Here is a 25714-nt window from a genome sequence, read left to right on the forward strand (position 1 = left end):
GGCGAGCACGGTCGGATGGGGTTAGGCTCGCCCTAAGCCCGCCTGGCTGCTCCCTTCTGCGTCCCGTGCCCGCTTTTCCTGATTCCTCCCACACTCAGATTTGGTCGGCCTTCCCTCTCCCCTCCCTGCATCTCGCACCCCCTCAGCCCTTCTCCGGAAGGGCCCTGAGTGCGACTGAGCCCGTGGAGCAGGAGCTGGATCAAGGGGCCTCTCCGGCCCCCTGGCGTGAGGCGTCCTCTCCTCCCAGCACTCCAGTCCGCAGCACTGGTTGCTGCTCCTTGCTTCCAGCAGCCTGCACCCGGGGCAGCCAGAAACCCCGTGCACGGCCCCTGCTCACGGATGTGCAGGCACACGTCGGTGTGCGAGGCCGCCCGAGCTCGGGGTCCAGCCAAGAGCCTTTCGGGCTTTGCCAAAAATTTGGCCTTTCGCAACGAATAAGTCACCCAGTAACATCCCTGGCTTCCTGTAATGTGTGAAAATCATTCCCCTGCTTTCGATGACAGGCACCTGTTGCTTCCAGTCTTTGAAAGCAGCTTGGCGGTGACACGGTGCCAGCACCGCAGGCCTCCCAGCTGCTTCCTACCAGCAGCAGCCACTGGGAAGTGCAGGCGAATGCTGAGGGAGCGGGCTCCGGGGCCTTGCCAAGGCCCAGCCACGGGGTTGCCCCATGCCCCCACGCATGCCCTGAAAGGAAAGGTTACAGGGGACTCCCGGACAGTGAAACCAGGCCAAGCCGGCGAGCCTGCGCCCCCCGGGCCCCTGCCTCTCACCCCCAGTGCTGGCTGATGACAGCCTTCCTCTCCCAGGTGTGAAGGGGCTCTGCTGGCTTCTCCAGGCCTGGCTTTCTACAAGCAGCTTATGAACCCAAGGGATGAGCCTCTTCTGAGGGCTTCCTTTCGAGTCCCTTTGTGGGGAGAGGGAAGGGCCCTTCGGGTGGCACCCCTTCTCCAACCGAGCAGGCAGGAGCAGCGGGTGGGAGCAGTGGGGGGCACGGGCCACAAGCGCATGACGCCAGCCGGGGTCTGGGAGGCGTCCTGAGCCCGAGCGCTGTGGGAAGTACTCACCACACGGCGGGGAAGGAGGCTGCATCGCGCCCTGCTGGCCCCTGCTGCCCCCTGCCCTGACGTCGGGTCTCCCTCCGCAGGTGGCTCCCCGTACCCGGGCGTGCAGATGGACGAGGACTTCTGCAGCCGCCTGAAGGAGGGCATGAGGATGAGGGCGCCCGAGTACGCGACCCCCGAGATGTAAGCCTTTTGCTTCCTTCACCCCCTGACGTCCCTCTCCCACGGGCGGGGGCTTTTCAGAATGCCCCAGAGGCAGGCGCGGGCTGCCTGGGGTCACCCCTCCACCTTGGCCGGCCCTGCGCCCTAGTCGGTCCTGCGCCCTGGGGGTGCTTTCCGGAAGTGGGCCCCAGGGTGCTTGTCCCTCCCTCCCTCTGCCTGCCCTGACTGCTGGCTTGACTTTGCAGGGCCTCTGGCTGGGACCTGGGGTGGGAAATCTGGCTTCTAGTTTTGAGCCCAGGCAAAACCAGTGGCCCACGAGCTAAGCAGCCCCGGGGTGACTGCGGGGAAAGGTGCCCAGGAGGGGTCAAGGGGGTTCCTGGTCATCCTCAGCAGGCGACCTGGAAGGTCGGGCTGCCTTAGAGCCCTCAGGGCTCCTGCCGGCCACGGCTGGCGACGGAGGGCCTGCAAGGCGCCTTTCCAGGAACCCGAGGCCGCCGTCTCCGCTGTACCCCTGGGAGGATATTCCTCTCGGATGTCCCTCTTCCCCAGGGTTTTTGCACTTTGAGGCCCGGGCAGGAATGTGATGACACTTGCAGTTTTGTGGAGCTGCTGACAAGGACTCCCCGGGCGGCACCACCTTTCCTGAGCTGGCCGGCGGCCTGCGTGCCCCACCCCACGGTGGAGGCCACACCAGGCCCCCGGACAGCCTGGGAGCGCAGGAAGCGGGGCTCGGCTGCGGGGCCGGCGGGCCTCCTTCCACCCTCTCGGCCCGAGGCTGGTCCAACCCATGGGGCAGATGGAGGCTCAGTGCCAAGGAGGCTGGGCCGGGAGCAGCCGGGGTGCCAAGGGGAGGGAGGGTCAGCCGGCAGTCAGCGCCGTGTCCCGGGCAGGAAAGTGCAGGCAGCTCGAGGCAGGCCTCTAGCTGCAAGCTGGTGGCAGAGCTGGAAGATCCCGCTCCCCCCAGGGCACCTTGGGCGTGGAGAGGTTTGCACAGCTTGATGCCCTCTGCTTGTGAGAGAGTAAACACCAAGAGAACTGGTCTAAAATGGGATGGCGTCGACTCTTCCGCTGCTCCAAGTGTTTTCCGTATTCGGCCTCAGTGGAAGTTCCCGACAACCCCAAGGAGCAGGCAGGGCAGACACTGGCATCTGAATTTGCCAAGTAGTGAACTGAGACTCGGAGAAGCTGAGCGTGTGCTCTCGCCAGCTAAGTGGCAGAGGGCCCAGGTTTGGGGCCCAGTTATCAAAGGACCCCAGGCACCCCTCAGAGGTTTTTCTCTGATCCGACTCACCCAGGCTTTGCATTCAGTCTTTCCTTCCACTTTTCATATAATCTGAAAGTCACCAGTACAGGCTCTCACTCACTAACAGGAATAAAAACCATAATAATTAAGTTATTGAGTGCATATCAAGTGCCACACACTGTCTTAAGCACCTTTAACGTATGTTCGTGTACCTGATTCTTGTAATAATCCCATAAAGTAGGTATTGGTGTCTCCATTTTATAAAATGAGTAAAATGAGAAAACCAAAGCACAAAAATCCTAAGTGCTGTGCCCAAGGCTGCGCTGCCCATCAGCTCAGCCAGCCCCTGTGAGTCCAGAGCCCACGACGGCAGCTGCACACCTGAGGGTGTGTCTTCCCTTCTACTCCAGCTTCTTCTCAAATGTGCATCCACGTGGGACTCCAAGCTTCCTGTGGCTTTACAGAGCCTTCCAGTGATGACATATGAACCTCACCCAGATGGCACCTGTACCCCAAAAGGCTTCTAGAGAGAAGGAGGGTTCCTCAATTCTGGGAACGAGTTAATTTTTCCAATTTAAAAAACCAAGAAGTAGCTTTGTGAATTTTTCCTCAGAAAGGCCAGTATTCAGCCCTTCGGCCATTTCCTCAAGCATTCAAAAACCACTGGAGTAATTTCGTTTTTGTTTGTTCCAGCAGCAGGTCTAGGGAGGACAACGTGCAGCTTCTCAGAACTGGGGTCCCAGGACCTCATTTGGCCTAGAGTGTTGTGCACTTGGGGGGCTTAGGTGATAGTTTGGAAGAAGCTCTTCTACAGGCCCTCACCCCCAGCTAGTTTCAGAAAGGCCCTGGGGTTGGGTGCAACTCGTGTCTCTTTACTTTATAAACCTGATTACTTAGTGATGTAAAACTGTGTGACATCAAGTCATTTGTTCCTCACCCAGGGCCTGTTTAATCAGATGTTTTTCAAAAAGGGAATAAGCAATGAATGTTTTGATTTTTTTTTTCTCTTCCTCTGGTGTTTGCTGAGATGAATTGCATTGAATTTTAAGCAAGAGGCATGGATATTAGAAATCAGAAACCAAGAATCAAAAATTAAAAACGCGGAGCAGTTGTGGGCAGTCCCTCTTTCTCCTTTGGGCAGAGAAAAACCAGGGCGAGACCTGCTCACAGTGAGCCGGGTCCAAACAGCCTGCTCGGCGGTGAGCCACTGCTGCCCGGGTCACCCCAGGGCTTTTGCTGGGCAGGAGGCTCCTCCTCTCAGGGGCCCTTGTTGTGTGCCCGACTCCATGGCCCAGGCCGTGCTCGCTTTGGCTGCTTTCTATCTCTACTTGGTGTTTTTCTTCCACCAATCTCCGAGAATCTCTTTATTGCTAGAGACAAGCCTTGGAAGGTGTGTGTAAGATGTGGTCAGGTACAGGTGCAAGCAGGCCAGACTCTGCCACAGCTGGCCCTTTTGAGGGGAAGACCTCAGGCTTTTGTCTACTGACAGCCTCCTGCCTCGGTGGTATATTTTTGCATGTATCTCAACCAATTAGTGAAATGTATGAGTTTCCCTGAAGATGAAGTCCAGGTAGGATTGTGCAGACCTGTGGCCACTAGAAAGTTCACGCAGGTCCCCTGAATGGCCAGCCCTGGGGTGCCCCAGGACCTTTAGGGGCAGGTGGCTGAAGTCCTCCCTCCGAGGTGCTGCTGGTCAGGGAGAGCTAGGGACCTTGGGCAGCTGTGGCCCCCACCTGTGTCTCCCAGAAAGCAACCAGAGTAGGAGCTAGCTCCCCTCCTCATTCCTAGCCCCCTCCGTTTCTATAAGCTGAGCCTCAGCACCGAGACGCCTGACATGGTCCCACACATCACCTTCCCCAGGGGACTCCCCCGCTCTTGGGACCGGCTGTCCCACGCAGCACCCTGCAGAGTTGGGTAAACCAGGCAAAGGTAGGGGGCTCTGCAGCACCCATGGCCCAACGCTGCCCATGCCGTCTGCCACGTCAGAGAATCCACGGGAGGAGTGGCCTTTCTCTTCCTGGGGACCCAGCTGACTATCTTCAGCTAATATTCACTGCTCTGGGCCAGGCCCTGGGCTGGGTGCAGGGGCAGGGAGATGGATTCCCTGCCCCCGGAGTGCCTCCAGTTTGGCTCTCTCCAGCCATAGCCCCATGTAGGCCAGCGGACCTGAGCGAAGAGATTAGGAATAATAAACACCCCTGAGCAGACTGCAGGGCCTGAGAACGTCAATCCAGTGTGTGGACAAGCCCTCCAGGGGGCCAGGTGCCCCTAGCCTCCCTGCAGATAGGACCAAGAGAGGGAACTGCACCCTTCCATCCAAAATATAAGGGGGGAAAATGCAAAGGAGCCCATTTAAACCCCAGGACAAGACTCGGCCTCTAAAAATATTAAAACCAATGTATCCAAAGCCCAGCCTCGACTTTGTGCCTTGACTGGGGGAGGCAGGTTTGTAATGGCAGCTTTGAAATGGTGGGGGGGAAATCAGCCAATTCAGGAAACTTGCACACAGCCCGAGGAGAGACTCACCCTCTGTGTGGACTTCAGCTTCAGGGAAACAACAGGGTGTCGGGGAGACCCTCCACCAGCACCCACCGCTGGGCTCCATAGCGGAACCGTGAGGCCCTGGGGCACCATGTGCTTCTCCAGACGCCCAGGCCAGCTCTGCTACAACCCAGGAATATACATACACACCCTCTGAGATTCGTGGCATTAATAACTTTATTTTTATTATTATTTTTTAACTTTAAGACCGTTGTCCTGCTTTTGAAAATGAGGAGGGAGGGCGGGCACCACTTCAGGCCAGCTATCTGGAAGTAGCCAGCGGAGTTTCCTTTCCAGATTGCTCTGCTTGGCTCACAGTAGAGCGCGCACCTTCTATCTGCAGAGCTCAAGTGGGGTGGCTCTGGGGAGTCACTCGGTCATCTGCCTTGTGCCAGCAGGACGGGCTGGACAGCCGGGCGTGTGCTGGCGCTGGGTCCCCACAGCTGAAGAGGAAGGCAGATATCATCTGCTCCCAAAAAAACCTTTGTTTGTATGACAACACCCAGTCATTTAGCTAAGATGTAGGACAATCTGTGTAATTATCCCTAATCTCCAACTACCTCCATTGTGTTTTCACCACAATAGCTATCAGATCATGTTGGACTGCTGGCACAAAGACCCAAAAGAAAGGCCAAGATTTTCAGAACTTGTGGAAAAACTGGGCGATCTGCTTCAAGCAAACGTACAAAAGGTGATGTGAAATTTCACTAGAATATCAGAAGGCCAGATGCCTTTGAATGTAAGGCAAGGGGGTGTTTTGTTTGTGGTTTTTTTTATATTGTTTTCCCATCATTAGGATGGCTGAGATCAGCGGTAAAATGTATGTGTGTACATACAGAATTAGTTCATTATCTTTTAATACTTCCCAAATGCCGCCTAGATTGTACAGATGACAGTGAAATTAACCTAATAGCTGAGCTTGACAGAATGCTTCACAGAAATAGGTTGAAGTAGAAGTGTGTGACTTGAGGCTCTGCTTTGGTGTTTTAGGATGGCAAAGACTATATCCCGCTAAGTACCATACTGACGGGAAATGGTGGGTTCACATACTCACTCCCTACCTTCTCTGAGAACTTCTTTAAGGAAGATATTTCAGCTCCAAAGCTTAATTCTGGAAGCTCTGATGATGTCAGGTAAGATTTCTTTTCCCAACTTTCTATTATAAAGCTTTCATACATACCAAAAAAAATTGAAAGAAAGCATTGTAGAATGATCCCCGATATGCCCACTACCTAAATTCAACCGTTGCTAACATTTTGCCATTTTGCCATTTTTGGTTTTTTACTTTATATGTGTGTGTGCATGTGTGTATTTTTTGTTTTGCTGAACTGTTTGAAAGAGAGTTTCAGACATTATGGCACTTTACCCTGAAATACTCTGGTATGTGTTTTCTGAAATGAACATTTTCCTGTGTAGCCAAACTCAAATGACTATAGTGAAGAAATGAATGATAATTCCTTAATATTGTCTAATATTCAAATTTCCTTAATTTCCCCAAAACGTCTTTTACCTTGTTTTAAAAAGGACGGTCCAATCAGGATCAGCATTTGTTCATCATGATTCTCTAGTCTATTTTATTCTACAACAAGCCCACCATCTTTTTTTTTCCTACAGTGTTGACTTGTTGTTGAGCTCTGGGATTGAACCCCAGACTTCATACATGGGAAGGTGGCGCTCAACCTCTGAGCTACATCAGCGCCCCTGGGTTGGTTTCTTCATTTGTTTGCTTGGGGTTTTTTTTTGCTTTTAGGAGGCACGGGGAACTGAACCTGGGACCTCCCCTGTGGGAAGCAGGCATTCACCTGCTTGAGCCACATCCGCTCCCCAATGTTGACTTTTTTATGTCAACTTAGATAAAACAAAACAAACAAAACCTGGCCTTTTGCCTTACCTAACACACTGACACGCCTCGCGTCACTGCCGAGCTGGGGCCGAGGAACAAATGTTTCTCCGGTGCCTTGCCAGGCAGGGGCTGCACTTCAGACCTGCCTGACAGCGGTTCCACAACTGTGGCTCTGGCGCTGAGCGAGGCTCTTTGTATGTGTCGGCTCCTTCAGTGCTCAAAACCACCCTGCCAATTAGCAAAGACAAAAATAAAATTAAAACGTTAAAAAATTTCAAAAGCCCACCCTGCCAATGTGATATTTTTATTTCTGTTAGACACGTGGGGACAGCACAGCTCCAAAGCGGCAGAACAGACGTTCTGACCCGGGTGTTGTGACATGCCCTCCTGTGCCCCCTGCCACGTGCCTCTGGGGACTTTCAGTCTCTCCCAGGGGCCTTCTGGCACCGTTGTCTGCAGCAGGGCACAACCCAGGGCTTTGGCCTCAGTTCAGCCAAGCATGCTGAGGGCCTGGGGAAGAGCTGCCACCGTCTGGAAGCATCGACAGCCATCCCTGATGGGCCTAGAAGGCACCTGAGGCCGGCCTAGGTTTGTGGTCACGGATTGCAGATCAGTATCGCTGCTCTTCTCACAGCCAGCCCAAGAGGCTGAAGCAGATGAATCACCTGTTGGCTGAAGTTGAGAAAACTCATTTGGATTAAACAAATTAGCTGGGTCTGATTTGGTCAGTGATACGGAGTTCAGGCATCAGAGTTCTCTGGCCCCTTCCAGATTGCTGCTTCGTGTCGAGCCCAGCTTGCCTAAGAAACGGGGCCTTGAGAAGGTGACAGTACCAGACTGACATACTCCATAGGTGAACTTGCCTCAAGTTCACAGATACTACCCATTTTTCCCAATCCGTAGTCTTGGGACTGGCTGTGCTACCCGACTCTGCCATTTAATCAGCTGTGTGACCTTGACAGGTCATTTTACTTGTCACCACACATCCTTTCAGGAACTCAGCACCTATGAGTGATAAAGCTATATTGCTTCTCTGGGCCTCATTTCTCTCCTTTAACAAAGGGTGTTTAGATACCTCAGGTCTCTTCTAGGCCTTTCGCTTTCTGATTCCACAGGAGACCGGAGGCCCAACCACCAGTGAGTCTCCCGAGGGTCCGTCTGGGGTTTTGCTCAAAACAATGGGACAGGAACCACAGCCACGGGAGGATGTGGCATTACTGTCAGGAGTCCCGAGCACCCCCGGGATCAGCCCCGGAAGGAGCGAGGTGGTTCCTGCCGGCGTTCTGGTTTACCTTGGCTGGGATTTGGTATACTATGGTCTCCTGACTCATCAAAGCCGGGTGTGATTTCCTGTCCTGCTTATTCTTTCTTCTTCATTAGATACGTAAATGCTTTCGAATTCACGAGCCTGGAAAGAATCAAAACCTTTGAAGAATTTCTGCCAATTGCCACCTCCATGCTTGATGTAAGTAAAGCAGTTAACCTACTCCCTGCACCCTTGCAGAACCCTTGGCCAGAGTCTGTCCAAGCAGACGCCAGCGGTCCAGGGGCTCTGGGTCTGTGAGGGCCAGTAATCGGTTTTTGTTGTTGTGGGTTTTCTATGTGTTTGGTTTGGTTTGGTTTGGTTTTGCATTTTGGACATGTAATTTATTGTTTAGAGATTTCCAGCAGAGTTATCATTAAGTACTTTTGTCAGGAGATGCCTGGAAGGACCCAGCTGGGAAAACAGGCTCAGGCAGGCTGTCTGCTCTTCATGCAAAACTGTGCACAGCATTGGAACAGACAAGCCAGGTGGCCTTGAGGTGTGAGGCACGGTGTGTACCAGGCCCAGCGCTGCCCAGGGCTGGCCAGCTCCACCCACCCGGGGATCTGAGCAAACACAGAAACGGCACACATGTAGATTCAAAGTCTGGACTGACAACTGGACTCAGCCATACAGAGCTGATTTGAAAGTAGAATTCCATGACTTGAGGATGACACAGAATTGGCTGGAGGCCCCAGTCCCTGCCTCATAGTAATCTAGTCCCATAGGAAACTGCATAATCTGTATCGAAATGTCTTGGCTTCTTGGGGCCCTGCCTTCAGAGTGACTCGTGGTGACTGCTCTGTGTGTGGCTGGCTGAGCCAGGTGATGGGAGGGAGCCGTTTCTCCAGAGCAGCCGGGAGATGTTAGAATAAGGCTGCCTGTTCCTTATGCGCCCCCCTCCCCCAGGGTTCTGGAGCCCGAGCAGCTGTGTTCCTACCTGGCCACATCTGGATGGGGTGGAGAGAATGAGGGGAGCGGTGGGCCTTGGCTGGCAAGAGGGCACCTTTGGGACAGTAGACCCTGGTGCTCTGGGGACGCTCTGCAGACTGCTGCAGTCACCTGGGATGAATTAGAAATGCAGGGTCTCGGGGCCCACGCAGTCCCATGGAACCAGGGTGTGCCTTTGGCAGGATCCCTGGGGGGTCCTGTGTGCGCTGGTGAGGACTGTGTGCTGGAAAGCAGGGGCCAGAACGGGCGCATCCCGCAGCCTTGAGCCACAGCAGGGCCACCTTAGAAAACACAGCAGCTTGTCCAAAGGCATCCCATCAGGAGGAAAAGAGGATTTAAAGTTGTAATGGCATTGCAAGTAAGCAGCAGAATACAGCGGTAAAGGAGCTGGAGTTGTTCTGCCGTTCAGCAGTTTCAAGTCAAAGGGAAGAGCAAACCGAAGGAGGCTTCTCTCGCCTTCACCCTCCTTCCCCTGCGGCCCCGGTGGCCTGTCGACAGCTTCTCCGCTAGCTCAGGCTGGCTGTCTGACAGCTGAGAGCGTGAACACGCCCAGGAAGAGACGGGGCGGCAGGGACCAAGCGTCGGATCCACTTACCAGAACACCAGGCCCAACAGAATAACGAGGATTCTGCATAAAATAGCATGTGAAAGATGAACCAGTGAGGAAATGTCAGTGCTGGAAACTGTGACCAACGAGGGCCTGAAAATCCCAGAGAATCTTCAAGGAAAAGCAGTTAAATCAGGTCTTTATTATTTCTTAGGGTTTTTGCACTTCATGGTCCCAGATTAACGAGGCACACCCATAGCCAATCATCATCTGCCCCAAAATTAGTTTTTTCCCACCCTGAGATGGCTCCCTCATCTGTTTGCTTATTGTTTGTGCTCATTGTTTTTGCTCATCTGCTCGTTGTCTGTTTTTTCCTTTTTTTTGGAGGCATCGGGAACCGAACCAAGGACCTTCAATGTGGGAGGCAAGCGCTCAACTGTTTGAGCCACATCTGCTCCTCCCCAAATTAGTTTTAATAGTGCAAGCTTTACTATGGATAATGCTGACCTGTAACCTGCATTTTTCCTTTCTGTTTAAATTTATTTTCTCCACTTTCAGAAAGAAGGGTCACAAAGTCGCTAGAAATAGGCACTTCTTGCAAATACAAAGACTTGGTTGAAAATATGGAGAAAAGGCTTTTTCTCTATGGGCAGAGTGTGTGGCGGGTGAGGACAGAGCCTGAAGTAGCTTCAGATGTGTGTCCCAGCGTCATCCTCAGACGTGGCTTGGACCTCCCGGGCTGGGCAAGAAGTGTAACCTTTTTCCTTTCCCCACTAGGATTACCAGCTGGACAGTAGCACTCTGCTGGCCTCCCCCGTGCTGAAGCGCTTCACCTGGACTGAGAGCAAGTCCAAGGCCTCCCTCAAGATTGAGTAAGGAAGCTGGGTGGCTTTTCTATGATCAGTGGGTGGGGTGGGGGTGAGGCCAGGAAAAATGGCTTCATGGAGTGTTTCAGGGCTCCTTGCCCCTCGTTTCCCAACAGAACTCTAGGGTTCAGGCACCTCAGGAAAGTACTTTTTTCCCCCAGAAGGGCAAGAAAGAGGGTATAAAATCAGACATACAAACCAAGCTCAGGGCATAAAGGCTTGGGGTTTAAAAGGAAAGAAAACATGCACACAACGCAGCAAAGTGTGGCATCCACATACATGAAGCACAGCTCCTCGGATGAGAACAGCATGATTTGCACATCTGTGAAAGCGTAGCAGGCAGTAAAAACCACGAGCAGACAGTCTTATGGGAGCGGGAAGGGAACGTGCCCCATAATTACCCTAGGGCAAGACAGGGTTTGCACAAGAAGGGCCACGGTGCTGTCGGCCAGGCTCAGATGTGCCGCCCTGAGCACCCAGCCCCTCCCGACGCTGCAGCCTGGGGCCTCCTCCGCACGCCCTGGCTTGATGGGTCAGTCCTTCCCACCACGCCAAGGCAGTGTGGCCAGCCCCTCGGAAGTCCTGCGGCTCTGACTTGGCACCCCGCTGGCCCCGCACGGCACTTCAGCTTCTCTGTACTAGTTTCTACCTGGAAACAGTGCCAGGCGGGGAAAAGCAGGGCCCATAAGAAATGCCTTCATTTCCTGGTCCCAAAGCCTGCCGCCATCTCACTCGAAGGCAGAAGCTGCTTCTCTGTCACCTAAATCAGGGGGCCGCAGACTTGTCCTTAAAGCACCCCAGGAAGTAAATATTTTAGGCTTGTGGACCATAAGGTCTCTGTCGCAACTCCTCAATGTAGCCGTTGTGGGGTGAACACAGCCACTGACAGTACAGAAGCGAGTAGGCATGGTGTGCTCCCATCAATTTTATTTGCAACAACAGTGGTTGTAGCCAAAGAACACATGAAAAGCTGCTCAACATCATTAGCTACCAGGGAAATGCAAATCAATACCACAGTGAGTTACCAGTTCATACCCACTAGAATGGCTATAATCAAAAAGTCAGGTAATAAGTGTTAGCAAGAATGTGGAGAAAGTAGAGCCCTCATATGTTGCTGGTGAAAACGTAAAATGATGCAGACACTTTGGAAAACGGTCTAGCAGTTCCTCGAAAGGTTGAGAGTTACTCTGAACAACCCAGCAATTCCACTCCTCAGCATATACCAAAGAGAAATGAAAGCACATGCCTACACAAAAACTTGTGCACTAATGTTCACAGCAGTGTTATTCGTAAGAGCCAAAACATAGACACAACCCAGATGCCCATCAATTGATGGATGGATAAACAAAATGTGGTATATCCATATAAAGGAATATTATGCAGCCATAAAAAGGAATGGAATTCAGACATATGCTGTAACATGGATGAACCTTGGTGACATGCTAAGTGGAAGAAGCCAGTCACCAAAGGCCACATGTGGTACGATTCCATTTATATGAAATGCCCAGTCGAGGCAAATCAGCAGAGACAGAATGTAGACTAGTGGTCGCCTAGGGCTGAGAAAGTCTGAGTGACTACTAATAGAAATGGGTTTTAGGAGGTGATGAAAATGTTCTATAATTGATGGCAATGATGGTTACTCAACTCTACGAATATACTACAACCATTAAGTTGTACACTTAAATAGATGAATTGTACAGTATGTAAAGTATCTTAATAAAGCTGTCATTTAAAAAAAACAACCACCCCTCATCTAAATCAAAATGGCAACAGATGCCTCTAAATGATATACCTAGCCCAGTTCATCCAGCACAAGTAACTTGGAAGGACACATTTCCTTCCTTTTACCATAAGCATAGCAGTGGTCCCAGGGTTGAGTCGCAGCAGATGAGAGGACCCCAATGAGAAAGTTGGACCCATGTTCTTTTATTTCCTGTTTTGGAACACTTGAGGAAATGGAAAGTCACTCTTACCTAGATCTTTGTGAAGAAAGGAAAACCATAAATTGTACCCTTTGCTCTGAGACTAAAAATATAAAACATGGCCCAAACTCTTGATGTGCTGATTCAGAACCAGTCCGACCATGCGGTGACTCGCTGGGCCCTCTCACTTGCACCCCAGCTGCTATTTCAAAAAAAACCCCTTTCAAATAAATACAAAAGGACAAGAAAAGCCTGCCCTCCTCATGCATCTGTCTTAGGCTGGAGGTAACATTAGGACCTAGAAGCAAGTCGCTCCGTCCCTGAGCCTTGCTGGTGATGTGCAGTATTGTGACATCAGAGTGTCCTCTTCCAGGACCCAGCATGAAAGGGACACAACTGCGCTCTTATGTATGGAGCTGTACTCGTCTCCTGAAGCTGCCGTGACAAATGGCAGAAACCTGGTGGCTTAGGACATCAGAAATTCATTCCCTCACTGTTGTTCCTGGAGACCAGGGAGTTGAAAACCAAGGTGTCAGCAGGGCCAGAGAGGCTGTAGCTGATCACGGCGTTCCCTGCTCCTCCACTTCTGTGCCTCTGTCTCAAAACTCCCCCCACTTCTCGCCTAAGGAAGGAGACGCGCAATTGCATTTAGGGTCCCTTGGACAGCCTAGGACCAGCTCCTCACAGGATGCCTACCTTAGTCACATCTTTTGGCACATGAGTTCAGAGCCACTCATTTGCCAGGTAGGGTGATACGCACAGGTTCCAGGGCTTTGTCAGGGCTATCTTTTGGGGAGGCACCTTCTGGCCCACCACAGAAGCCAAGTGACCCATGGGTAGGAGAGGGCTGTAATTTCCACCTGAAATTAGAAGCATGATCTAATCGCACACTCCACATCCAGCCAAGGGCTCGCAGCTTTCTGTCCAGTGAAATCAAGCCGATAAGGGGCAGGTGGTATACAGCTTTAAAATAAAGAAAATCCGACTAGAGCCTGAGATTGGTGATCCATACCTCTTAGCTCTGGGACAGGTATGAACAAATGACTCATTGAACAACAGTGGACACGAGTGAGATTGGTTTAGTTTTGTTTTCCCTTCAAGAAACCAATATTGTACATTTGCCTTGTTTTGTTTTTGTTTTTAGCTTGCGAGTGACCAGTAAAAGTAAGGAGTCAGGGCTTTCTGACATTGCCAGGCCTGGTTTCTGCCATTCCAGCTGGGGGCACATCAGCAAAGGCCATCGCAGATTTACATACGACAACTCAGAGCTGGAAAAGAAGATTCTGTGCTGCTCTCCTCCCCCAGACTACAACTCGGTGGTCTTATGCTCCCCCCCGCCTGTCTAGAGTTTGATGCAAAGCCTTATTTCTAGAAGCACATGTGTATTTATACCCCCCAGAAAACTAGCTTTTGTCACTGTTATGCATATATAAGTTTACACCTTGACCTTTCACGGGAGCCAGCTGCTTTTTGTGATTTTTAGTAGTGCTTTTATTTTTCTTTGACTAACAAGAATGTAACTCCAGATAGAAAGAGAAATAGTGACGAATGAAGAACATTACTGCTAAATCCCCATATTACTCGCTGTTACCAAAATCCTCTCTAAGCCCAATGGCTCTCCTGCTCCAGCCCCCAAGACCCTGGGCATGTGGGACTTAGGATGACAGTGAGCTGGTCACACAATGCAGCGTGGACTCCGCTGGGCCGGTCTCTTGGCTCTGGGACCAGAAGGACAAGGACTTTAGCTCCAGGGATCACTCGCTAGTCAGTGATGCCTCTTGGGTTCTCTAGCAGGCATAAGACACAGAAGTGGGAGAAGGAAAAAGGGAGGTAGGAGGGAGCTGCAGGAAAAACAGGAGAGGGCGAGAGAAAGCATTTTAAATGCACCATAGGGAAGGCAGTGGAGGAGGCCATCGATGACACCTCAGTGACTTCCGAAACCCTGACCTAACCCGTTCTACATCAGAGAACCCAGCAAGGAAGCAGACAGGGCAGAGGGATGAGGGGACATTTTCTGAAATCTGGTTGGGAAGAAAGGACAACTATATATTTTTGGAACTATAAAGCAAATTTTTAAAACTTTACCTATGGGACTGGTTCTATGCCCATTCCATTACATGGCAAGGTTTTGATTTATAACACTGAGGTTGGCACTCAACTCTGAGCCCGTATTGTTGGCTTCTCTAACAAGATACCCTGACAGCTTACCCAGAGCTAGGTTGGCTCCAGAGTAAGCGAACTGGAATGAGTTAGGTCTGTTAGGGTTATCTCCTGTTAGACTCAAGGCCACATTTTGAAAGATAATGAATGTAGGATTCTATCTAGAGTATTAATATATAGTCAAGCCAACTCAAACTTTTGTACCACCCTGTTTTGTACAGTTACTTAGAAAGCCGAGGAGAGTGAAAATGTAGTCTTGTGGCGGGTTTTCTCTGTACCCAAAAAAGATGGATGATTAAAAGACAGAAAACCCATCTCTACACCAACCAAACCAACCCACTAAAACAGTTGAGATCCAAAGCATAGGAAGTTGATCATGCTTCCCTTTTCATGGGGATTCCACAATTTCATGCTAGTCTCCTGGAAGGATATACAAGAGCATTAACTAATGTTTATTAAGCACTTTATGCTCCTTGAGAAAAGAGGTGGTATATTATTTATGCAAAGTGTTTCTAGAATTGGGACTCAGGCTATCATTAGTTCACGAATCCTCAAGGGGAGAGAAGTTCATTTTCATCATCTTTGGACCTTGCCAGGGTCAGAGGACCATGGGAGCAGGGAGACAGGGTGGAGAGGGAGCCCGGTCTTCAGGGGCTAGCGCTGCAGCGGGCCCTGGGGTGCTCATCTGGCTCCGTTTGACATTTATGCCAATTCTGCCCTACACGTTCAGTCTGTATGCACCTTGGGAAGCCGGTCACAAGCTGGACAGGCAACAGCGAATTGCTGCTTCTGGCAGAGAAGAGTGTGCTTGAATTTATGCCACTTAACCCTAGAAACTGAACTATCAGGAACAGAAGAATTTATGCTCCCTTCTCAGTATGCCACATTCTTGTTAAAAGCTCCTTTGCATGAAGAGATGAAGAGTCAAAGCCTGACAGGGCCAGGACATTCCCTAGTAAGTTCGTGGCGCTCCAGGGGCAGCTCTGCTGCCAGAGTCGCAGGGTGGGCGAGGGACAAGGCAGGCCCCTGCAGAGAAAACTGCACCCGATGGAGTCAGGCCAGGCCCACGGGAGGGGAAGAAGCTTCTTTCTTCCTCCACATCCACCAAGAGCACCTGTGACAGCTAACAATAAGTACACATTAGGTAAGCAGAGGAGGTGAAGCGTAGGAAAAGCAGAAGTCTCCCATGTGTCCATATCAGATAAGGAGCCAGCAATTAGAGATAACAAAGGAAATTCCTTCTTAATCATAAGAGACCTTTTTTTACCCAGACTAAAAGTTTTTTTAAAAACCAAAAACACATTAGAACTGTTCATTCAAAGACTTAGGTTTGTAACTGACAAGCCTCTACCAGTTCAAGAATGGTTCCATCTGGAGTCTTAACATAGAAAGAAAAATGGAAGTTTGAAATTAGTAAATCTAGTTGCAAAGTGCTTGGAAGAGACTGGCTCATTAATACAGCAGATAATTTAAAACACTAATGATAGTATTGTGAGAGCCGTTTGTTTATGACACAAAGGGTTGACAACAAGAAGGATTCTTAAGATAATGCATGTGTGACCACATGGGGGAAATGGGACTGGAGCCGTAGGCAAGTCTCTATCTGGTTAGTCCAAGAAAAAGGATGCTCAGACCCTACTTTAATCCTGTGGGACAAATTTGTTCAAATCCTGGAAAATGTTGCTTGGGTCTTGTAGCATGCCTTTGTTTCCTAGCCTGTAAGAATGCCAAACTTGAAACCAATACTTGCCAGCCCCATTTCAACTGACTAAAGAGTGTATTTTTGAATGACAGCGGTTGCAACTCTTATGTATATGTGCTTGTGTGTGTTTTGTGCATAACTATTTAAGGAAACTGGAATTTTAAAGTTACTTTTATATAAATCAAGAATATATGCTGCATATATAAGTGAGACATGATTTGGTCCTACACTTCTAGTCATTATGAATGTATTTTGTATGCTATCTTCATATAATAAAATTAACTTCCAAAAGCATCTACCTGTTTTCTTCCTGACTTGCTTTTAAGTGAAAAAAAAGGTCACAGGTGTCCCTGGGGATGGGGGACTGGTGTTCTGGGAGGTAGCACTGAACACCAATTTTTATTTTTAAAACAGCACAAGCAAGATAAAGCGAGCACTGCTAAAGCAAGGACCAAGACTTTCTAAAATAGTACAGAATGGCTATTCTCAACTGTCAGGACACTGCAAATGGTAAATACAAAACCAAACCAAACTAGGCAGACGGCCCAGAAAACAAAACACTAAAATGAAGATCACAAACACGTAAAACATGCAGGCCAAGTGTTAGTGCTGGCTGGAGATGAAAGTGCTCTCACTGAAAAGTTAAACACTAATTTTGCTGATAAACAAGCACCATGATTATAGGGTGTGTGTGCATGTGTGTGAAAGGTTGGGTGCAGGAAACCAGAGTAGATAATTAGGCAAAAGCCTAAGACACGAGAACTTCTTTCAGAGAAGTACAAAGTTGTTTCCAGTTTCACTCTGTGGATCACATCCTAGAAGAAATACACAATCCAGGTAATCACTATTATACATGGACTAAGCCACCAACACATTAACTTAGACAGTGGTCATGCCACCACCTGCTTAATCACATCACAAGGAAACTAGATTGGAAACATAAGGGTAAAAATTAGGCCTTTCTTTGGGATAAAGGTGAAAAAAAAGAGATACTCTCCATAAATCTGTGTTTAACTTAAGAGCGCAAGAGGGATTTTATCTTCAAGAATTTTGAGTCTTTTAACAATACTAATGCTTTTCATCACGAGTGAACGCCCTCATTCAGCCAAGGGATTTGTAGAATGCTGCAGGAATCAGTGTCACGTCATAGTTTAGAAAATTTCTCAGGACTCTGGAAACGTTAAGAGTACACTTGGGAGTTCCTTTTTCCCCCTCCAACAAATGGATGGGTCCAGTAAGGTTTCTGGGCTCCTCAGTCAGTGTTAAACTCATTACCAGACTTTTGAGTTTCACAGGCCAGGACATTTTTCAAAAATATACTGGGTCTCAACACAGGGCTGGCCAACAATGCTATCTTTTTTCTTCCACTACATATTAATTTTAATTACTTTGAAACAACAATTTATTATTTCTCTCCCTCCCCTCCCCCCCAGTTGTCTGTTCACTGTGTCTATTTGCTGTGTGTTCTTCTTTGTCCGCTTCTGTTGTCAGCGGCACGGGAATCTGTGTTTCTTTTTGTTGCGTCATCTTGTGTCAGCTCTCAGAGTGTGCAGTGCCATTCTTGGGCAGGCTGCACTTTCTTTCGCACTGGACAGCTCTCCTTACAGGGTGCACTCCTTGCGCGTGGGGCTCCCCTACGTGGGGGACACCCCTGCGCACTCCTTGCGCGCATCAGCACTGCGCATGGGCCAGCTGCACACGGGTCAAGGAGGCCCGGGGTTTGAACCGTGGACCTCCCATGTGGTAGGCGGACGCCCTAACCACTGGGCCAAGTCCGCTTCCATGAAACATAATTTAGTACCAAATGATTAACAGGAACCCATTGTAATTGCTGTGAGTGTGAAATCAGCATTATTTGTATCTGATCAGCTATACAAAACTCACCAATTTTTCTCTTAAAGACAGGTGGTAGAAATCCCAAAGACTAAAGAAGAGACCACTAATAACAGCCGTGTTTACTAATCAGCACTGTAATTCCAGTCTTAGAATCTCCCACGTAGCTGGAAGAAGGGTGGAAAGAAATGAGGATGTTGGAAAATAAGGGCAGTTCTTAACTTGTGGCCTCATTTTTGCTCTAAGGCAACTCAGGGTCTAGCAAAGAAGAAAACTGCCAAGGCTGGAGATGAAAAGAAAAGCTTTTGGTTCAGATGGTAAAGGAGGCCCTCGGTGATGGAGCCAGTGTACCCAAAGGGGCTGCTGGCAGCCCCAGGCTGGCGGGTTTCCCCTGGGCCTCCGCGCCCGTTCTGATAGTCAAGGTTTTCAGCCAGGTCTGTATGTTAGTTCTGAGCCAGGTATGCTTCCACCACGTGGCCTGAACTAAGTCCAGGCAGGAACCCAAGCCTGAAGTGGGTGGGGGGCCCGAAGGGAGGCGGTCAGCTCCTGGCCCGCCTCGCCCCGCCCCGCCCACAGCCGCCATCCCAGCCTGCTGTTCTGAGCTAAGGACAGGTCATGGAGAAAACACTGGCCAAACGAACAACAGCAGCTAAATGTTACTCATGTTCTACTCATTGATCGGAGGAGTGGTACACAAATGTGTCCACTTCGTAAGAGTTGCTTGAGCTGTGCACTTTCTAAAAAGAAAAGGCATGACCTCAGGCTACAATAGTTTTTGCAACAGAATTCATTCAACTGTATTTTAAAACCTACCTCTATATCTTTTTTTTTTTTTTTTTTTTAATTTCTACCAGGAAAAAAGCTCACATGAATAAATGTTGTTTCGTAGATTGGAATTTAGGAACCAGTGACAGCTAATAATTGGTAACATTTGAGGGATTAACATGTGCCAGCAATTATTCAAAATACTTCAAAGGAATAAACTCCTTTAATTTTCAAAGCAATCCCATAGGATAGGTCCGATTGGTAGGTCTTTCGATGGGAAAGTTAAAGTGATAAAAAGAGAACTCCACCATCCCTCCATCACTTCTACCCACTTGCCAGCCTCTAACCTCACCTAGTCCACCGTTCCCGCCTAGCAGTGCCCCACCCATGCACCTGCCAGGTACCTGGCCCTCTCCTCACCTGCACGATGACACTGCTGCAGTGGAACCCCCTCCCCCCCGCCCCCATCCAATATTCTTTCTGCTGGATCATACAAACATGCTGTTCTATCTTACAAAACGAAAAAAGCTTTCATTGCTACTCGCCACCCTCCCCCCGCCACCCCCCAGCTACCACCCCATCCTCTATTCCTTTACAGCAAAATTCTTTGACCTAGACTTGTTTCCTGCCTCCCTCCTCCCAGTCATTCTCACGCTCACCCAGGCCTGGCTTTCATTCGGACACTCCAGTTACACTCACTACCTGGGGTACTTTCCCTTCTGATATCCGCATTGCTGGCTTCACTTCCGAGTCCTTGCTCAAGCCCTGGTGCTTTCTACCCAGACCACTCCATTTGAAATTCCACCAAAACCACACTCCCCATATCTAGCATTGGAGGTGGGGGAAACCCACAGGATGACCAGTTAAATGTGATTTTCAGATTAATGACGAATAGCTTTGTCATATAAGTATGTCCCATGCAATACTTGGGACATCGTTATACTAAAAGATTATCATTTAGCTGAAATTCAAATTTATTATTCGAATTTTTATGTCTTCTCCCTGCTAGCATGGAAGCTCTTTGAGAACATAATTTTTTGTCTGTTTTGTTCACAGCTGTTCCCTTGGTTCCTAAAATAGTGCCTGGCATGTCTAGGTATTCAGGAAATATAGCAGTCCCTGACATACACTAGGAATTCAGTAAATATAACAGTGCCCAGCATATACCAGGCATTTGGTAAATATAACAGTGCCTGAAATATAGTAGGCATTGAGTAAATATTTAATGTGTGAATCACAATTCATTCAACTGTGGCACTGAGTACATAAGTGGTTTGCCCAAGATCACCAGAGCTCTAAGTGGCAGAGCCAGTATTTGAACTCAGTTTTGTTCAATACAGCTGATTTCTTAACCACCATTCCATGTTCTAACAAATTTTAAAGACACGGGCTTTAAAAATCCTTTTTATTGCCCCCAACAATTAATATAGGGATTTTATAGATATGTCCCTAGCTCTGCACTTGCTAAAAGCAGAGAAAACTGGCTATTTCAGACCATTCAGAGCACAGGAGATAGAAACAAGAAAGCCATTCTATCTCCATTTACCAGAGTGCATCACATGAAATACAGGCCTATCTTTAATAGTTATTTTAATGTTTTCTTAAGGAACTTAGACCTAAGACAACCTCCAAGCACACCCTCCATTCTCTGCAGACTATTCTCCCTTCCTCCCCATGGACATGTAACCATCAGTTTAACTCCCACCCTAATCCGTGGATGTTTTAGAGATCCTTATATACGAAAGCCCTTCTGAACTACTGCTCTCCCTTCTCTGAATTCCTAAATGAAAGATAATTCTTCCTTCTTCTTTATGTCACCTATGCCCCAAGCCCCTTACTACATTTTATTCTGTATTATATTTTTCCAACTTTTTTATTGACAACTTTCAAACTTATTGGAAAAAGTCCCACAATAAAACACTCACTCACCTTGGAATTTATACCCTCCATTTATACATACTTGCCCTACACACGGCTCTTTTATATGAACCTAGAATTAGCACTATACTTGATAAATATATGTCCCAGAGACTTAAATCTTTGGTCTGTCCATGTCAGTTGAGCCCTGAATCTCAGCAGAGTTGCAACACCTACTCTCCAGCTCATTGGACTCACCCAGGACAACTAACAAGCAGATGATGAAGGACAATGCCCATCCCAAGGAACAAATAATGTAACTGCAGGCAGGATATTAATAGACCCATATATCTGCCCCATGGGATCTAAATCCCCGATCAATTAGAAACAAGGTGGGCATCACCATCCCAAAGTCCTCAAGTTGGGGAATGAACAATGGACTTAAGTAGAGTTATTATTCTACTATTGACTTATTTATTATTCTAGCAATGGAAGAACTTGTATCATTGATATAAAGGCAGTGGCCACCAGAGGTTCTGAGAGGAGGGGGAAGAAAGAATAGGTGTAACATGGGGGCATTTTCAGGACACTGAAATTGTCCTGTGTGACATTCCAATGATGGATACAGGTCATTATGTATTTTGTCATAACCTATAAAATTGTGTGGGACAGAATTTAATCTATAATGTAAACTATAGTCCACAGTTAGTAGCAGTGTCTCAATATGTATTCATCAACTGTAACAAATGTACCACTCTAATGAAGGGTGTTGTTAATGTGGGAAAATGTGGGAGGGGGAGGGAATGGGCATATGGGAATCCCCTATATTTTTAATGTAACTTTTATGTATCTAAACCTTCTTTTTAAAAAAATTTAATTAAAAAAAAAAACTCACAACCTATATTGTACAAATGTTAACTCTCTGCCCTATTTATAGTTTTCTTCTGAATCCTTATAACCTGAATTATGTTTCTGAAAGGTTTAGAGGGTAGGTTTTACCTATATGGCAAACTCACTAGGTACTAAACCAGAGACTAGCTATCATTTATACCTTAACCTTTCACATAAGCAGGACTTCTCAACTATACTATAAGCCAGGTATTATATAGAAATGTTTGAGTATAACTATACATTTTGTAAATAACAAGCCCTTGTATCTGTTTTCTTAGTGCCTAGATTAGATCCAAGGACACAGTAGGCATTTGACAAGTATTCATTAAATGAATGAATAAACCTCGTATCAGTTCATCCAACAGAATTCCTCCCACATATGTAGGAAATATACAATCTTTTAAATTCTGGATAAACCACCTTACTATATGAACTGGTGCAAAAAAGACAAACTTATTTCTGTAATTCTTTATTAAAAATACTGCTGTACACATAAAGACTGAAAACAGGGTTAAAGATGAATAACACATATTGGGATCATGACCATTAGACCTTAACATACCGGTGCTTTTCAGGGAAGTTGTTGACATCCAAATCACAGAACCAAGGTCAAAAGCAAAATACAAAGGTACCCTCAAAAATATTTACAATGAAGTAAATATACTAACAGAATTTAAAATAGGTACAAAAAATTGAAATGACCAACGTTACATGATTTCATGGGTTGTCCTTTCTGTGCTTTCATCTGTTTTAACAGGAAAGTATGGAACATTTATATCCTTAATTTGACTGTTTTCAGATATTAAAATCTTCCTATGAATTAGACAGACTTAACTTTCAGACAACCTCCTAAATAGAATTACACTATGGAAAAGAGGGCTCCCCAAAAAAAACACCTAAGCAGAATTGAGAGTTCTTTTGAAAACCATTCCCAATAAAAAATGAAGTGAAAAATAAATATAAAACAAAGCTAAAAAAATATGCATTACCTGACACCAACTGTTTTCTGACTGACAATATTTACTCATGAAAACATATCAGCTGTCTACCTTTTAATATTCAAAGCAAGTCCTGAGGTTACTAGGGGCTGAAGCAAACTAGCATTTAAGATGCAAACATTCTTGGGTTTGTGATTTGAACTTGCCTTGCAGAGGGAAGTTTGCTGGTCTATACAGAATGAGAAATTTAAGCCCTAATATTTTTTACCCCTGCCCTTCCTTAGCTTTCACAAAACATTGGTCCAAAAATTAAATTTTCAAAAAGTTCCCAAACCCTAAAACTAAAATAGATGATCCCCTTTCATTTTCAAAGAAAACAATATTGGAAAAAATCTCCAGCCCGCTTATAAATTAAGCATTTCATATTTCTTCTAGAATACAAGTAGTTCTTTTTTGTACAAAAGAATTACAATATGATTTGTCAAAAAACATATAAAAAGACAGCTGCTCTTCCTCAAATACATGAGCTAATGATAAAAGACTTTTGCATGTTCATGTCTCCAAGTTCTTGTTCCTTTTACATAAAAAAAGAACATTATGGTGGCAAATGTTAATTATCCTTTGAATATTGAACATTATGTTCTTTTAAAATCCATCCAGATCAAATGCAGTAACTGATTTTCTTCTTAACTCAACAACTGATGCTACCAAACGTGGCCTCAACCACACTTCTTAAAAGGTGTAGATGCGTCTCCTGTCTTCAAATCTTTCGAGTGAAGAAAGGGGCTTTATCTTGATGTAAATCTCAAGGCAGAGAAAATCATTTTAAAGCTTATAAAAAGTAGACAGAGAAATATTAAAAACTTCTCTGAAAACCACAAATATGTATAATTATTAAAATTGACGACAGTAACATCAGTTGCAAGTGCTTGGAAGTCTATCCTGACCTTTTGAGTTTCCACATTTTCTTCATAGTTGCATGGTGAGCACCCAGTGCTAGTAAAACATTCAGTGCTGGGAAAGGATACATAGTCTTCATTACTGATTTTTAAGAAAGAAAAATTCCTATGTATTTGGCAGTCTTCAGTATCAAAGTACAGGTATTTCATTAAACTATAAATTCCATGAATACCCAAGTTTGGCGACAACTGCGTGTCCAAATATTAAGAAAGAGGAGGAAAACTGCAAACTTTTGAGATTGACTTAGGAATATCCCACATAGTGAGTTATTATCAAAAGTACTCTTACTTTGGGCTAAGCAGTGACTGCAAAGGCACAGCAGATTGTTATCCCTCCAGATTCAGGCTGTCAAACTTGAGAAAGCTCTTGATGCCAGACCACTGCTGTGTTTCGTTAATCTTCTTAACAGTGTCTTTTGTATCTGTGTCCAGTGTAAAGTACCATAATAAAGCTGTGGTTCAAAGAATAGAACTTTATACAAAAAAAGCAAACTGTAAATAACCTAAAATACTATACTCCTGAACTTCAGGTCTTTAACACAATTTCTTGGTTTTTTTCTTTTCCTAGTAAAAAAAAAATTGCATACAAGTAAATGCATCTAGCAGGGAAACATACTTGGTTAATTTGGAGCAAAGAGCTATATGTGCTCCTTTGGTTATTATTTATCCAATCATTACTCGGAAAGGATTTAAATCAATTACTAGGGGAATTCATGCCCAACAATTCACTGATATTTCTCTTTGTGTGCCCTTAAAAACAAAACAAAGCAAAACAAAAACCCCGATTTGAACTAACAGTGGTGGCTGGCATACAGAGCTTGCACATGAATACTCACACGAGAATTATCACTATAGTGTATTTCTATGAAAATTATTTACCTGGTCCATTATGCTATTCAGGGCAACCCATCCCCCAAAGAGCAAATTCTGCAAACCTCAGTGACAAAAATGCTGCCCAGCATTGTTTTCCAATAATGTCCTTTCAAATAGTTTCCCTTAATAAGTATACAATGTGGCAAAAGTTCAAAGATCTCAAAAAAAAGTCTTTAAAAAATTAAAATTAGTGCATATACAAGTGGAAAAAATAAAAGCAGGAACATCATTCACCTAATGGTGCTCCTTAATCTAAAATAAATTCTTCACAGAATATAGCCTCCAATGGCAGCCATAGCTCTAGGAGAAGGAGAAGTGAAACATTCTTCCTTTCAAGTAACAGTGTACCTGACTGAAGTGCAAGCAGCTCTGCTCATCTCCTGTTGGTTTCCCACATGTGAAATGAGATGATGAACAGTTTGGCTGTAGTGCAATCTGCTACTGGTTAAGTCCCTCAGCAAGGTCCTGCATGCTTTGTAAGCAATACTACAACTGACCGTTCGCAGCTGCAATTAGTTCTTGGAAAGTATTCTCAAAGCAGCGCTTTAAGTCGCTGTAAGTCACCACAAGTACACTCTTCTCATCTCTGGAAATGAGGCTTATTTTTTCTGGCACACCAGCATCTAGCTGAAACAGATACACAAAATAGAAAGTTAGTATCATGCAGAAGAGAATCTACTTTATCTGTTTTAGAACATCTGCAATGATATATGAATTTTTCCTCCATATTCTCTTCCAGATATTTTACATCACTCATTAGTATGTAGTATGCACAGTTTTCAACTCAAGGTGCTTTTCAAACATAAACTGTGCCCTATGATTCTACCTATCCTTCATGCATAAACTCTTTTTAAGATTTATCAACTCAACCCCCCCCCCCCCATTATCTGCTCTTTGTGTCCATCTGCTGTGCATTCTTCTGTGTCTGCCTGTATTCTCTGGTGGCACTGAGAACCAATCCTGGGAACTTCCAGGGTGGGAGAGAGATGCTGACTCTCTTGCACCACCTCAGCTCCCTGGGCTGCTGCGTCTTATCATCTCTCCTCTGTGTCTCTTTTTGTTGTGTCATCTTGCTGCACTAATCTCTACTTGGACCAGTTTGCCTTCACCAGGAGGCCCCAGAAATCAAACCCTGGACCTCCCATATGGTAGACGGGAGCCCAACTGACTGAGCCACATTGCTTCCCCATGTGTAAACTCTTGTTTGCATTATATTCCAACCAGTTGACACTCGATAATTTTCCCCCCAATATTTTCTCATTTTTTGGTATCATGAATTACAGTGCAATGAGCATAT

General features: G+C 46.7%; 2 protein-coding genes across 9 annotated transcripts in view; one reads left to right on the forward strand and one right to left on the reverse strand.

Annotated features, from left to right (window-relative positions):
- The window catches only part of FLT1 (fms related receptor tyrosine kinase 1), a 176964-nt gene extending 160369 nt beyond the window's left edge, over window positions 1–16595 (forward strand). Inside the window, exons 25-30 of the mRNA XM_058277019.1 lie at window positions 1145–1244; window positions 5593–5698; window positions 5998–6140; window positions 8231–8315; window positions 10429–10523; window positions 13584–16595. Coding sequence (XP_058133002.1) covers window positions 1145–1244; window positions 5593–5698; window positions 5998–6140; window positions 8231–8315; window positions 10429–10523; window positions 13584–13785 — 731 coding nt within the window. The 3' untranslated portion in view covers window positions 13786–16595. The remainder of the gene's footprint in view (window positions 1–1144; window positions 1245–5592; window positions 5699–5997; window positions 6141–8230; window positions 8316–10428; window positions 10524–13583) is intronic.
- Window positions 16596–22100: 5505 nt separating this feature from the next.
- The window catches only part of PAN3 (poly(A) specific ribonuclease subunit PAN3), a 143597-nt gene continuing 139983 nt past the window's right edge, over window positions 22101–25714 (reverse strand). For 4 of the 8 annotated variants that reach the window (XM_058277021.2, XM_071208172.1, XM_058277025.2 and 1 more), the window contains 2 exons: window positions 24915–25044; window positions 22101–23996 (listed from right to left, as the gene is read on the reverse strand). In XM_058277021.2, the coding sequence (XP_058133004.1) occupies window positions 23872–23996; window positions 24915–25044 (255 nt within the window). In that variant the 3' untranslated portion in view covers window positions 22101–23871. Of the gene's footprint in view, window positions 25045–25714 lie in introns of all 8 variants that reach the window. The other 4 variants (XM_058277020.2, XM_058277023.2, XR_009180834.2 and 1 more) reach the window with 4 other exon arrangements.

This window comes from Dasypus novemcinctus, chromosome 15 (assembly GCF_030445035.2).
Source record: "Dasypus novemcinctus isolate mDasNov1 chromosome 15, mDasNov1.1.hap2, whole genome shotgun sequence".
NCBI lineage: Eukaryota > Metazoa > Chordata > Mammalia > Cingulata > Dasypodidae > Dasypus > Dasypus novemcinctus.